The following is a 15720-nucleotide window of genomic DNA, read 5'->3' as shown; positions in this document are numbered from 1 at the left end:
AGCACTTATAAAAAAAGATTTGCTATGACCAGTCCATCAAGCTCACTTGCGAAAAGTCACAAGTTTATAGGGATTAGGCAAGGTTGCAATAGGTACATAAATTGATGTACGAAAATTCTATATGTAAGTTCATCCGGCTTTCCTTGTTTGTAGTCGATCAACATTTCTCACCTTTATGTTGGTTTGGAAATAGTGAAAATGCTACTCAGTATAGACTGTTAAGTAGAGAGACATAAATATAAGGACAGGATCAAATAGTCCTTGAGGACGGGATCAAACAATGCTTTTAATTTCAGAGGCAATAATTATGTCAAAGTCGTCATTTGATCCCATTGAAATAAAGGTATATGAATGTTTCACACCAACATTGTCATCCCGAGGTTTCAATAAACAACTCATTGTTGATTTATAAGGAAAGATTAGATGCATGTTTTTGTGATGGTGATTGGCCTGGAGCACAAGTTTTTCATCTAGCAAGGATGTAGATTGAGGTGGCGTGCAATCCAGTGATACACAAAGAAACCCAAAAGCCAGAATGACCCAGAGTAGAGGTCATGATCAGGGTTCATTATTAGTCAATGTTGTGTTTCTCACTAGAATTTTTTTATGTTACAAGTTACGTGACTGTCATAGCACAAAAAAAGATTTGAGTTCTACCAAAGTTGGCCACAATGGTTCTCTTTTGCTGAAAGACATTGACAAGATTTCTCATGTTGCAACGCTACTGGAAGCACGAGATATATGTTGCTTCACTAGTTAGTTATCGTTCACATTCCTCATGTCATCAATTACGACTTTCCAAAAAGCATAGATGATTATGATCACAAGATTGGTCATATTGTATGATATTAGCGTTACTGACGTACTAGAAGAAAGAGATTCCTAACTGGCTTAATGATTATGTCGTACAATCAATGCCTTATGGTGGAGACCAAAGCCAAAGGTATGGTTGCAGTAACCTTGGTGACTATAACTTCAGTCGGAGTGAGAATTCTTATGCTTCGGGCTATTACGGTCATGGATATTCCTTTGTGGGTGAGGCTACTTCTTTCAATTGTGATGCTTTCTATTATAGGGCTGATGATGTCGGATGGGGTTCTGTTATTAACTTATTATGGCTCCACAGAAACACAACAATGGTAGCTTTAACTGTATCACACGAACAACAACAACTAAGGATTCAATGTCAGGTTTCAGTAGAAAACCGAGTCACATATTGTCAGACCTTGTTAAACATGTTCGTGGATATATGAAAATTATGCTTCTGCTGAACCTAGATATCAAAGTGAAATTGACAATGTGGTATTGGTTGATAATAACCTCTTCTCTCATATAACGATTTATGAAATGCAAATATGTAATTATGCTGATTTCTTTGTGTACCCTTTGAAATGATAGCAGGCTTTTGAAGTTTTGATTGCGATATTCCTGTTCTTATAAAGGCTTTAGGGTCGTCAAATTCAGATTTGCTTCACATTATATATGATCCTCCATTAAGTGAAAACTTTTTGATGTTGGTGGGTATCATATTTTCTATCATGAATTCATGATAATCAGTTTTAATCTCAAAGGGTTTACTATTTTTTTTTTTCATTCTTTTGATTTATGTGTTTTCTTGTACTATAACCATAATACGCTTGTAATACTATGTTTTGTAATATTACTGATGAAAGTCATCTTCTGCTTAATGGACGCGCGCATGCACATGGCTGGCTAGTTATCCAGCGATTGCTACGTACTAGAGGTCTAGAGCTTTCTTATTTGATGGTGTAAATTCGAGTTGTCTTAGAAATTTTTCTTTTTAATTGTTTTCTTAATTCGTATCAAAATAAAACAAAAAAACTTGTCTACTACCTAATTCTACTACGTAATCACTTGTTACTAATTACATTGTTTGAGTGATACGTAGTTACTGATACAATAGGTGTACGTAATACGTAGTTACTGATACAGTTTCTATCACAATATCATATGAGCTCTGCGTTGATATATGGGTTGACCTGGGAAAACGTCTGCATGCAAAGTAAACCTAGTATAAGTTTATTACAGTGGGACTTTCGTCCCATTAAGCTTTGATCGATTTATTAGATAGAGGTGATCCCTAGAACTAGTTAATTAGGACGGGATGGGGTTGAATGTTAGGTTTAACTATGTCTGAACATTTGGTTTTAAGAGAAGTAGATGATCGGAATTAAACAATGATCTTAGCTTAACTCGTCGACGACTTCCCTCTCATCTATTAATTAAAGGTCGATCGATCGAGAACCTTGCTATAAATATATACATTCATCAGGAGTATGCATTGTGCAGGTCAGTCATTTCGTTCGAGCTTCAGTGATTGAGAAACAGAGCTAGAGACAAATCGGATATGACGAGCTGCATCCTAGAAATCATGGCGACTATTGTTGCAGCCGCTCTCTTTGGATGGTGAGTAACTTGTTCTCCTTGTGAATTCGAAATTAGTTATTTCAATCAAGTCCATCCTTGTTCGATCGATCTTATAGTAAACGTTGGCGTGCAGTTGTTGTTGTTCTTTATGTTGCTGGGGCGACGGTAACCGCTCATCCGGCTGGGGGCGCAGTCGGGACCGATATTACCGGAGTTTAGGACTCCGTTAAAGACAACTGAGAATATCAAAATGAAGTTGGACGAACGTCGTTGATCTCTTATGAAACTTGCAACGTACGCAATAAACAATTCTTTCCTTTTATTTATGAGGATCAATTTAATTCAGTGAAGCTTGGCTTGTAATAACATGTCTTTGGAATTTTTCCTTATATACATATGATGTTAATTGTCAATTTGTCACAATAAACTTGATTTGATTGTTGTTAGTCGATCATTTCGGTTTGATTTGTTTGTGTATTGTTAATTTGTTTTCTTGAAGCGAGAACACTGTAAACTCGGTGCCCTTAATTACTCGAAAACAAAAATCATCACGAAAGAAAGGACGACACATTTGAGTTAGGTCATGAATTAGATCAGTATCATTCTCAACGAGTCCATCAGTAGTGATTCATTAGAAATATATAAAGCAAATGAGACTAGCTAGGCCAATTTCATTCAACACAATACTGAGGAATCCAAGTCAGGACCATAAACCCTGCAATGAAGCTAGGAAGCCTAAGTCAACCATGCTGTTAGGATACCTTCATTTTCACTTTTTCAGCCCCCTGAAAATGGTATTGGCGATTGAACCGGCGAAACTATCGTCCTCTCAGTGAGGGGGAACATGCAGTTGCTTATTGTCAAGTCAACTATCCGGTTAAAGAAACTAACAAAGACTAGGAGCTCTCGGACAGCTTATATAGTCAGTCAAGTAAACTATAAATTTTAATTTAAGGCATTCTCATTTTCTCAGTGTGATTGGATTATTGGGGGTCTTTGACACATACACATACATGCCTACTACAAATATGACTCATATATACGAGTCCTAAACCTAATAACCTTTCCCGGCCGGCTCCACAAAGTGAGACATTGTGTTGGTATTGGAAACTCTTTGAATTGAAATTTATTTAGTCATTGTGGTTTGAAGTCGACATCTGTTTAGTCTTTGTGGTTTTATTTTAATCTAAATAGTCCTGAAAGTCAAAAAAATTCATCCAAATAGTACTTATGGTTTTATTTTAATCTGAATAGCCCTTAAAGTCATGATTTTTCATCTAAATAGTTTTTCCGACAATTTTCTCAGTTAAAGGCCATGAGGACTATTTAGATGAAAAATCATGACTTTAAGGACTATTTATATTAAAATAAAACCATAAAGACTATTTAGATGAAAAATCGTGACTTTAAAGACTATTCATATTAAAATAAAACCATAAGGACTAAATAGATGTCGACTTCAATCCAGAAGAACTATACAATATTTTACCCAAACTGTTTTAACGAGGGTCATCATTATTCATGCATTATATTAGAGGACCAGAGGAGATTATTCTAGTTCATATACTAATTAACCGTGGTGCCAGTAGGACATTTATTTCTTTGATGCTCAATTTGCAAGCCCAGAGGGCAGAACCCTTGGCATCAAGCGTTCCTCCAATAATGGTTACACCACTGACTCCTTCAAAACCAAAAGCCAATTAATTGTTAGCTTGGCCAAGGACTGGTAATCAGCTAAAGCTACTAGTGTTTCATCAATGCGGAATGTTATTTGGGTGCTGTTGCAGTTACCTCTAAAGGCCATTTAGTTAAGCAAATACCTCCCTTTTAGTAACACTTATCTCGGCTGAATCCGAGAAGGCACAGGCAGCAGCCCATGCATCAAGAAAAGCTTGGGTTGAATCAGTAACGCCATTGCGTTTAGCTCCAAAGCTTAATACATTGTAAACAGTTGCAGTCCCATCAGCACCATCAGCGGCTGCAGATGGATGGTGTAAGATATGCAGAAGAATGAATACAAGCGTACAAAATTAAGCAACTTGTAAGCTGCACCGTACGTTTTTTCTACCTTTTCTGTCGGAGGTTTCGGCGTGAGAGAAGAATTAATATAGAGATTTTGATAGACGACGAGTTGAAGTGGAATGTGGAGATTTGAAAGCTTCTAATCCTCTCATCCTTACAACTCCAGAAATTGTTGACGCATGCACAGTTAACTGTTGACACAAAGTAATGAAGCACGAATGCTCAGCACACTAGCACAGGCACTTTAGATTTCCTTTTGGTTCCGTGGACTTGTTCGAAAATTCATCTGTCATATGCACATAGCACATTTGATCACTGGGTTTCTTCAAGAACAGTCTAAACCAAAGGAAAAAGGAGACCAGCAAATGTATACAACTATAAAAGCACAAACACATAACGCACAACATTCTGGTTCTAAAGTGCTGCCCTTCAAGGCAAGGGAATGGGTATTTCTTTGTACAGAACGAGTGTTTGCTCTCATTTCCCCCCACTCTGTGCGCTCTAATAATTTGGAACTAGAAAGTTTCTATCACTAATTTTTCATTCCCAGCTTTGTGTTGCTCTGCATGCAGATTAACCTAGCTTAATTTCTGTGAATTTTTCATCCAATTAAGCTTTGATCGATTTACTCAGAGAGTCAGAGGTGATATCCCTAGCATTATTGATGTTTAATTACTTAGGCACGCTCGCGGATGGAGTTGAATGTTAGTTTAATTTCATATTATATATGCATGTGTGAACATCTGGTTCTAAGAAAAGTCGATCGGAGTTAAACAATTTCTAGTCTTCTTCTAGTCGTCTTAGTCTTCTTCTATCTATTAATTAAAGGTCGATCAGAGCCTTGCTATAAATATATACATTCGATCAGGAGCAGAAACCCATAATGCATTGTGTACATTATTAGAGGATTATTAGAGGGAGACATTGCTTATCAAAAATCAGATATGACTAGCTGCGTCCTAGAAGTCATCGTGGCTATTGTTGGAGCCGTTCTCTTTGCATGGTGAGTAACTTCTTTTCCTATTGTGAATTCACGGGGTATTAGTTCATAGTTATTCCAAGTCCATCATATAATAAGTAGCTAGCTACTTCAATCTTATATGTAAATCTTATACGTACGCAGTTGTTGCTGTTGCTTCTGGACCGGCTTTGATTCATTAAGGGAGAGAAGCAATCGGAACAGTTAATCAGTCGACAATTAGACGACAATTGTATGAGAGTCGAATGAAGCTCGACGGACGTCGTCGCCGGTCGTCGATCTCTATCAGAGCTTGCATGGCAATAAACTGGTTTTTTTTTTGTTTTTTTAATTACTGATGATCAGTTTTGGTGAAGTTGTAATAACACTAGTCTTGCGACTTTTACCTTACAATGTTGTCAGTTTGTCATAGTAATAAACTTCTATTGTGTTGTATCGGTATGATGCAACTAGAAGTCTAGAACAGCATGCTTCACACCCAATAGTTGAAGGGGCCGGGATTGTTGATTCACACTCTTTCAATTGTTTTTTTTAGCTGCATCAATGGCTGATCGAGCACAAGCACTTCATGAAAAGCATGCATGGTTTCCACTTGAAAAGAGATCCATTCGAGCTGGTAATTTTTCTTTTCAATTTTCTGCTCTCCCTTTTGCTCTTGGCATGCTAATGCAGAACATATATTATTTCCTAGCCTTCAACTTGATCAATATTATTTCCTTATTAGTTACGTTTTATACCGCTATAGCTAGCAAAGGTTAACTGCAATATTGGTCATTAGTTCTCATTGTCACTCTCGTCCTCTAATGATCAAATCTATAACCTACCTCGTTGCGGGGAATTAGCTAGGGTTCTCCACCTTGGAATTAGAGGCGTAAATGACGGAGCCGCGGAGGTGGAACTTTTGCAGGGCAAAAATGAGTTTTGGAAATATACGCAGCCCTTATGTTGGATGACAGGGTGTTAACAAGTTTAAGAGTAGCAAAATTACCGATGGTAGTTATAGTGCAAACCTCAGTCTCACAATTAATCAGAAGCAAGCTACAAATTTTGAAGAAGATATTAGATGGCTGTTTTTGGTCCATCTACAGCATGAGCTAGTTGAGCTAATATGTCAATTTGAGCTAGTTGTATATAGAGGTCATCATTAAGCATAAAACTATGACGAAGTATGAAGTGCATGTCTCAACGATTAATAGCACTGATGAGAGAAGACAAAGAATGACAATTTTGAATTTTCAAGCATAATTAATCGTCCACAAATGCTCGGATTGATTTAGAACATCATTCATCTAAAAAGAAAATAGAATAATTTCTAGCTAGAGTAGTAAACGTTACAAAATGCAAAATGCAGTAGAGTAGTTACAAGTTCATAGGGTTTTGTTCAAGGACTCATTTAACATCATTATAAAATACGAAATAGATTGTTGAACATCTTTATCTCCACCGTCTCCTTCTTTGTCTTCATCAGCTTCATAGTCATCGTCTTCAAGTGCTGCATGTTTTGTAAAATCTTCTTGGAGCGCTTAATCCGAGGAAGATTATGACCTCTTGCCATATATATAAACTTCTTGATGGCTAGATTAGCCCTGTTTAAGTGTTGTAAAATCGCTTCGCAATATTTGTCTTTGGAAACAGTGGTGGTGTTGATGCTATTTCCTTCGTCATCACCAATTGTCGCTGGCTTTTGTATGGGACACAACCTTCTGAGTGTTGTAAAATCGACTTGAACCACTTCATCTGAGGAAGCTCATGACATCTGGCGAGGTTTATCGGCTTTTTCATGGCTACTCTGGCCTTGTTCAAGTGCTTCACAATTGCTTTGGAGTACATGTTGGACCTCGAGTTTTAATTCAGCTTGTTGATTGGCTGAGAGATAAGTTCTTCACGCAAAGATGTTGATGAGAAGGGTTGGTGAGTAGTACTCTTCATTCTTACTATCAGCCATCAGGGAATTCAGAGGAGGAAAGATTTAAGCAACCTAAGATGGTGACAAGATACAAGAGAATATATGTATGTAGATCAAATCAAGAGGAAAACAGAGTTTGAATATGTTGATCAAATCAAATCTTCTTACAGCTTATTTGCTGCCTTATTTATAGAACACAGAAATGAAAGGTCCTCCTCATAATAGGAAACATGTTATCCCTCATGGGAGTAGGATGAACGAAAGCCTTTTGGTATGACATCGATAGGCACCCTATTATTACCTAATATTAGGAATATATACTAGGTTTATTACTTAGTTTGAAGGTATATGGTACATGCATGAAGTAACTGATAAGCATACAAAGGAATGCACGCGACAATCTTACTAAGAAAGCAACTCCGCCGGAAATAAGCTCTCTAATTTGGTGGTCACTCTTCTCATTTTGGTGTTATTACAAGCCACACACTAGTCAAGGGAGTCTCCTATCTAGAACCCAAATGAATGCGTCCATCATTTCATGGCTTGCTGCTTAATGGAGTTATATTTGAAGCTTATAATCCTCGCATCCTTACAACTCCAGAAACTGTTGACGCCACAGTTAAACACGAATGCTCAGCACGGGCACTTTAGATCGTATGACTTGTTCGCGAATTCATCTGTTACGCACATTTGATTACTGGGTTTCTTCAAGAACAATCTAAACGAATGGAAAAAGGAGGAAAAATAATGTACAAGATAAGCACAAATACATAATACACAACGTTCTAGTTCGACAGACTGATACTTTATCCCTACACATTTTGGTCCTTCAACCTAGACCTGCACTTACATCATGTCACCCTTATTAACACTCAAAGACAACCAGAAACCAGCAGGAAATCTAATTCTATCTCAAATAGAGGCCAACTCTTCTTCCTTGTCTGAGAAACTTATTCTGTTCCTTCTTCCCACACCACCAAAATAGAGGGCAAAATTATACAACACCAAAGGGCAAAGGCAAATAGCTCTTTGAGTCTATTCTTTACTCCCCGCACCCAATATAGCTTCACCAACTGAGTTACAATTATTTGAGGCAATGCACTGGAAGCTGATGGTTGCTATATCAATCCAAATGACCAAATCTGACACACAATAGGACCAAAACAAATTTATGTGATCGAAAAATTCACTGGCTGCCTTACACAAGAAATATACATGAGGATTAGAGAGGCGTAGGTCCTTAACTGAAGCATATCAATATGAATGTCACAAGAGCCACCAAGCAAGCTAGAAACTAGGTCCAAATAGTTAAAACAGTACTTAAAAAAGATTGCTATGACTAGACCATCAAGCTCACTTGCTAAAAGTAACAAGAAAGAAAGAAGTGAATCCAAAGTTCAGCAAGCCAAAATGCTCATAGAGAAGTTCAGCATAAAAAAATAGCAATTCAGAAAAGAACTAAAAAAAGCACTGTAGGAAGGAAAGATACAGATAGGCTACTCCCTCCATCCCCTTATGTTGCAGCCTGAAAAAGGCACTTCAGAGTTGAACAGCCCCGAAAGCTCCAAACATGAATTTGATAGGGAAATGGGCTCCAAACATAAATAAGCCAGAAAACAGTAGTGACATTCTGCTACTGACACATAATTTAAAGACCAAGAAACTACAAGAAAATGTAATTACAGCAAAGAAAACATGAACACTGTCATGTATACAAACTCCAACGTTATACCGCAGCCAGCGGGATGTATATGTCAATCAGTATAACCAATCCAAAGTGATAAACATGACTGTTATAATAGTTATTTTGAGAAATAATCCAAATACAACCAACAAAAACCAGACTTTGAGGTTTCTAAGTACTTGTATTCTCAGATAGGGTAAAAGCAAAAATATAGTACATGGAACTTGAGATAGGGTAACAGCAAGAATCTAACTACATGAGCAAACAAGATGTAGTCGGTAGTTGATAAACTACCTTCCCCGCCCATAAACTAGTCATGAAACTTGTAGACCGACATCCAAGCTACCTCGCCATGGTGAAAGATCATCCGTGCCATATCCGGAAGGTGCTCGCCCAAGCTCTATAAGAGGACACCATGATAATAGTTATGTATAGTTTGTCCCACGTTGGAAACATGTAAAAAGAGGGAACCTTCCTTAGCTATATGTCCTTGTCTCTTGCCCATGATTGTCTATTGTTCGTGTTCCACCGTGATTCTACATAGTCTCCGGGATTATGCAAAAACACAAGATATGGATGAATATACTTGATTCTTGATGAAACAAGATGTGGATGAATATACTTGAGGTAGAACCTAACTGCACTTGATACTACAGAGAACCAGAGAAAACTTCAATGTATATCGAACTGAGAAGATATGTTGCGTAGAAATGAATTAACACAAAGTTGATATATACCACTGAAAGACCCATGGTTCTAGAAAGGTTAAAAACAACCACAAAATCATTGCAACAATGGCAGGGAATAGAAGCAATCTTGCCCTTGCCCCTAGTGTGCTTGCTTCTGCTTTTACTATATCTATTTAGTTAAGCATGTAGCCGCTGATGACATTGTCGTAAATGTAGAGTTGATATATTTTGGCGAAGTACATGGAAACACCATTTACAGACAGAAAAACTTTATTCTATCAGCGTGTCAAGCAGTAGGGTTCGTACATGACATGAGGTTTGCTTAAACCAATCCTCGGCCACTCTCAAAGAGAAATTTATCTGGTTTCATTTAAACTGCAAGATTGATAAGCAAATATCGTCTCATGATCATCTGCTGGTTCTCACTTGATAAAACAACCACAAATCTTATGATGCTTTACATCTATATATCGGCTTAGAGATTTTTAATACAAACTATCTACACAAAGAAGTACGAGTGGACTCAAGTCTAACAGAAAAATGAAGTTATGAAATAAGAGACTGAACTTCTAAGAAAATGGTTAGTATCATCAAGAATCAAACCATGTTCAGGGCAATAGCCATCATCAAAGTAAATGAAAAACTTGCAAGCATGGAATATAATTCTGACAATATCTTCAGCCATGAAGTCAGATAACTTGTCAATGGTGCCCAGAATGGATGGTGGGTATCCTATTGATTATTAATTCTAGTGATCTTTCACAAATACCAATTGTGGAAGTTAACATGACCTAGATAGAAAGACAATATCCATATGTAGACAGCTGATCAAAATCCCAGGACAAGTAAATAAAAAATTGGAAAGTGTTGGCTAATCGACAACCCAAGTCTCAATAACAGCTGAGTCCTGTTTTCTGCAAACCTTAATTAGCCAGAAATCACTAGGGAGATTCTTCTACAGATTCCTAATGTGAAGACCAAGAATGATACGCTTAATTGCTTACAGCAAAAAAACATCAACACTGTCATGTATACTAACTTCAACGTCTCAACAACCTCACACCACAGCCAGCGGATATATCGGATGTCATCAGTGAAACCAATCCAACTTTCATAAACATAGCAATTACAATAGACAACTCTTGCCATACTTATTTTGAGAAATGCTCCAAATAGAACCAATCAAAACCATACTTTGAGGTTTCTGGGTACATGAACTTGATATAGGGTAAAAGCCATGACCAAACAAGATATGAATGAAGAAACTTAGTCCCAAACCTAACTTCAAGGTCTCTAACTTTCAGGTTTTTGCTGTTAGAGTTTACCTATGGTTACAGAGCAAAGGAAATTCAGTAAAAGATGGTATCTTCATCATTATGAGAATCCATTGAATTAATGGACGTTCAATAACACACAGTCTAAAGGTCAATGATGCAGTAACCAAACTTCTGCAGGGTGTAATAACGTTCAAGCTCAATATAACCTAAAATTGCACTTGATACCACCAGAGAAAATTCGATGTACATCAAACTGAGAAGAATTTTTAAGTAGAAATGAACAGCAAAGTTATATATCCCACTGAAAAACCCGTGGTTCTAGAAATGTTACAGACAACCACAAAATCATTGCAACAATGGCAGGGAAACGTACCAATCTTGCCCTGGTGCTTAGTTTGCTTTCTTCTACTCTTAAAGTTTTACTACATATACTTAGTTAAGCATATATCCGCTTTATAGTTGCAACTGATGGCATTATCTAGTAGAAATCGATGTAAATGTAAGTTCACACCAGAAGCTATATTTACTCAGACTAAGATTAATCTCTTCTATCAGAAGTTAAGCAGTTGGTCCACACAGGACATAAGGTCTTCCAAGACCCAACTATTAAAATTGCACCAAATTGGATGTTAATATGCTGTCTCTCTACGACATTAGGACCATTCATGCAAAAATCTAGTAGAAAAACTCATAACAAACTGCAGCACTTCCAAACTAATGTCAACAGTTTTACCAACAAAGTAAAAGGATTGACGACAATTTAACCATACTAGAAGATACATAACTTACCGTAAAAAAACAGCCTCCAAACCAACCAACACCATTCATATCCAGTCCTCTTCTTGAAGTTTGAGGGGCAAATACACCTCCGACAAGTACTGGAACCCAAAATTGCTCAATGCCTGAATTTCTGCCTTCTGCTTACTCTTCACCATCAGAGTCAGCTCCTCAACCCATTTCGGATTCTTCTTAACAAAATCCTCCTCCAACATATCCTTCCCTGTCTTAATATCCTGATCCGTCATCGGCAACCTACACTGCTCCGGTATCTTATACTTATCCAAATCGCTCGGCCTAATTCCCAGCCACTTAATATCCGGCGTGGTCAAATTAGCACTGTCATACGACATATTCTTCGATCCACACCCATAAACAGACAGAATCTTCAGCCCATAAGGATCACTGTCCACCAATGCCAGCACAGGAAGCTTCAATTCCATCTTCATCTTCCTCAAGAACAGCCTTGTAGCGACATCCGGCTGCCCCTTGGCGGTCACAATAATGCAAGGGAACCGATTATAGAACCGATCCTCGGCCAATCTCATATAAGCAGCATCTTTCTCAACAAGCAAGATGAACAATGCATCACTCTGCATATCACCAACTCTGTTTATATTCGGCGGGATAGCTTTCCCTCCCATCCCCATCTTAGTACAGTCAATCACATCGCCGTCGTCGCTGAATATCAAACGGCCAACCACCACTCCTTTCTCGGCGGCGACGACGTTGAGGGATGACCTGGTGCAGCCGATCATACACGACACGTCGTCGAGGATGGTATCGGACTGGGACTGGTCCTGGAAGAGCTTGACGTCAGTGTAGAAGAGGTCACGCTTGGTGACGTGGATGTCTTTGATGGTGAGCTCGTGGATGAGTTGGAGAATCCGGGCGGTGATGGTGGCTTTGCGGACGGTGGAGACGTTGGCGTAGGGGCGGAGGGAGGATTTGTCCTTGAGGACGATGCGGTCGAGCTCCGGGACGTAGAGCTGGTTGGCGGCAGCGCGTGAGGGGACGTCGAAGGCGAAGCCGTGGCCGTCGAGGATGGAGTGGAGGACTTTGAGCATGAGGGACTCGATTTCCGACTGGACGGAGGAGATCGGGAGTTCGCGGACTTCGCGGCAGGAGGCGATGGAGAGGTCGGCGAGGGTTAGGGTTTTGGAGGAGGAGGCGGCGGCGGAGGAGCGGAGAGAGTCGGTGAGTTTGTGGACGGAGTGGAGGATGGAGGCGTCGGGTTTGAGAATGTTCTTGAAGGGGAGGGAGTCGTCGTCGGAGGCTGGGTCGGCGCGGCGGCGCTTCTTCTTCTTGTCGGCCATGGTTAGGGAATTTGGGGGAAAATGAGATTAGGGTGAAAGAGGCGGGAAGACTCTTCTATTTTATTTCAGCGGGGCTTTTTATACGAAAACACTTACTCTGCTCCCCATTTATTCTTACTGTATGAAAACAGATTCTTTTTTGGTCAAGAAATGAAAACAGATTCTTACTGTATGAAAACAGATTCAAATTAGGATTTTTAATCGACGCGAGCCTATGATCTAGATAATAAAAGCAATATTATACCCCTACATGTTATCGATAACCATTTGTACCCTTTTTTATGTTCCATTTTGTTTGCCATAAGTCAACAAAGGTAATGAATTGGCTCTGTTTTTTACCTGGTGAAACTACTGGCTCGTGAATCTGTCCAACGACTTTACTAATGAATAGGCGTTACAAGGTTTTGCATATAGGTGTGGATGAAATTCGGCAATTCAGAAGCTGAAAATTAGAGTTCAAATCTTACCACCTAAGGAAAATTATTCTAAACAAATAGGGAAATAAAGGAAAATTTAAAACTTTTATGTTTTAATACAGGGACTAAAACGGTAGCCCTCACGTCATAACCATTAACGAAACTTTAAAATATGAAAAGGGATATTGTGCCTAAACCCCAAACTGTAAGAACACCCTAAAATATTAGGCATGTCCAATGGCGGACGCAGGTAGGGGCGAGCGGGGGCCACTGCCCCCACTCAGTTTTCTAACAACTGGCGCCTGTAGTTTTTTTTTTTTTTTTTCTTCCCCCTTAAGTCTTCGGTCCTTGTTCCTTAACCACGTTTCCTTATCCAACTACGTTTCCGTATCCAACTAGTACATATATATACATTTTTATATTACATATATATAATAATAATTGATATAATTGTAGGAGAATTGGATCACGCCTAAAACACCAAAACCTTTTATATTCGTTGTTCTTATTCTCTTCGTTAGTTCGTTGTTCGTCTGTCGTCCCCAAAACCCTTTATAACATCAAGTGATGCCTTCTTCTTCTCAGTTTACTACTTTATTTTTTGGATTGATGACTTGCTGATTAAACAAATTTACAATTGCAGATTGTGAGAGATGGAGAGATATTTTAAACGAACATCAGGTGAGTTATCTTCAACTCATGTACAGAATGAAAGATCAAAACGGAGTCACGTAGAGATTAACTTGGGTGAGCTTCCTTCTAATCCTGGATTAAGGATGAAAATTTCAGATTATCATCATGATGTTAGGGATAAAATTCGAAGAGAGTATATGTTAAGAGGTCCTTGTCAGTGTAATACCCCGGAATTTTAATATTAGTTTCTAATATTATTTTGGAAATTATTTAAGTAAGAGTTGTATGGTTTTGTGGTTTAGTGAGTGGACTGGAAGTAGTCGAGTTTTTAGTTCCGTGAAAATGCTCTATTTTGAAGGGTTAAGAGTTGACTTTTTAATCGGTTGGGTTTCTCAGGAAACTTCCTTCACAAAAGTTGTAGAGCATGGCGATACGAGTTCGTAGACACGTGGCACACGTAAAACGGACTTCGTATGAAGAAGTTATGGTCAGCAGAAGTTCGTGGTTTTCCGGGGTTTTGTGTTAAATAAGAAAAACTTAGGGTTCTCATTTCATTTTCCGGAAAACCCTCTTTTTCTCTTCCCTTCTCTCCCGCGCCTCACCCTCACTGTCAAAGTTTTTCAGCTGACCCGACCCGGACCCGGACGACCCGACCCAAGTTTTCCAACCGACTCCGGCCAACCCAGACGACGGCACCGGTCGGAAAATCTTCCTCTCCTCAGCGCAATCTTCCCTGTGTTAGTGAGTGAGGACGACTCGGCCGGATCGGTGCTAATCGATCGCCAACAGGGAAGACAGCGACTCGGTTTGCAACCCGACCGGAATTCTCCCTCCGGCGGCGGCGACGCAGCTTGGAACCGGTCGGGATAGGCTCTCCTTGGTGCCCTGGTTCTTTTTCTGGTAATCTCCTAGCACGACTCACGGTGTAGAGTTACGGTGGTGGATTTCCACCTTCCGACGAGTTTTTCGGCGTGCTCCGGCCGTTTTAGGTGAAACCTCAGGTATAAAAGATGCTCCACTCTCTTCAATCTACAAGTTTTGTGTTGTGAGCTTGCGCTAATTCGTAGGTTGGTAGGGTGGCGCGTGGGGCCCACTTGCCGCCGGCGTGTGGTGGCGCGTGGCGGCGCATTTCCCAGAAGTTGGGTGGTTAGGAGTAATTGTTAGGTTGTGCTTGTCGATACGAGTACGTGAGCATGTAGATTGTAGGTTTCAATGTTGCTTGAGTATGTTGGGGCTTTGCCGGAAGTCGTTTCTTTCGGTGTTGGTTTATGGAATCTGAACATAGAGGTAATCATTTTTGGTTATCATAGGCTGTTCATGGGTTTCGGTCACCTTGGGAGGTCTCATACGAGGATTGCCTCGTTATGGTAAATCTTTGGGTTAGGTTTTAGCTAGTTGGCGTAAAGGGTAATCACTTGGTTGTTAGTGACAAAGTTGGTCATTAAGTTGATCGCTTGTTTTGTTAGTCACTAAGTTGTTTTGTGCTACCTAGGTGATTGACAAAGTTGGTGTTGTGCTTGTGTTGTGCGTGCGAAGACGCAGCTGGATTTGAGGTGAGTAACATCTCACCAAGGTCCACTTTGGGACCAAATATTTATAATTATTATGATGTCGATTTTGAAGATGATTATGA

General features: G+C 39.3%; 1 protein-coding gene and 1 pseudogene across 3 annotated transcripts; one reads left to right on the top strand and one right to left on the bottom strand.

Moving 5' to 3' along the window:
- Positions 1-7806: 7806 nt before the first annotated feature.
- LOC101313060 (DNA topoisomerase 6 subunit A-like) lies at positions 7807-13048 on the bottom strand. 3 transcript variants are annotated; one of them, XM_004288514.1, is made up of 2 exons: positions 11735-13048; positions 7807-7972 (listed from the first exon to the last, which is right to left on the bottom strand). In XM_004288514.1, the coding sequence occupies exon 1, from the start codon at positions 13036-13038 to the stop codon at positions 11770-11772; it is 1269 nt and encodes a 422-aa protein (XP_004288562.1). In that variant the 5' UTR covers positions 13039-13048; the 3' UTR covers positions 7807-7972; positions 11735-11769. The 3 variants fall into 3 exon arrangements, with proteins under 3 accessions (XP_004288562.1, XP_004288560.1, XP_004288561.1); XM_004288512.1 differs by lacking the exon at positions 7807-7972 and adding an exon at positions 9075-9629; XM_004288513.1 differs by lacking the exon at positions 7807-7972 and adding an exon at positions 9075-9515.
- A 2251-nt stretch (positions 13049-15299) lies between these two features.
- LOC101296817 overlaps positions 15300-15720 on the top strand; it is a 4060-nt pseudogene continuing 3639 nt past the window's right edge.

Source organism: Fragaria vesca, linkage group LG1 (genome assembly GCF_000184155.1).
Source record: "Fragaria vesca subsp. vesca linkage group LG1, FraVesHawaii_1.0, whole genome shotgun sequence".
Taxonomy (NCBI): domain Eukaryota; kingdom Viridiplantae; phylum Streptophyta; class Magnoliopsida; order Rosales; family Rosaceae; genus Fragaria; species Fragaria vesca.
Note: the sequence above shows the minus strand (reverse complement) of the source record. Positions and strands in the feature narration are given on the sequence as shown.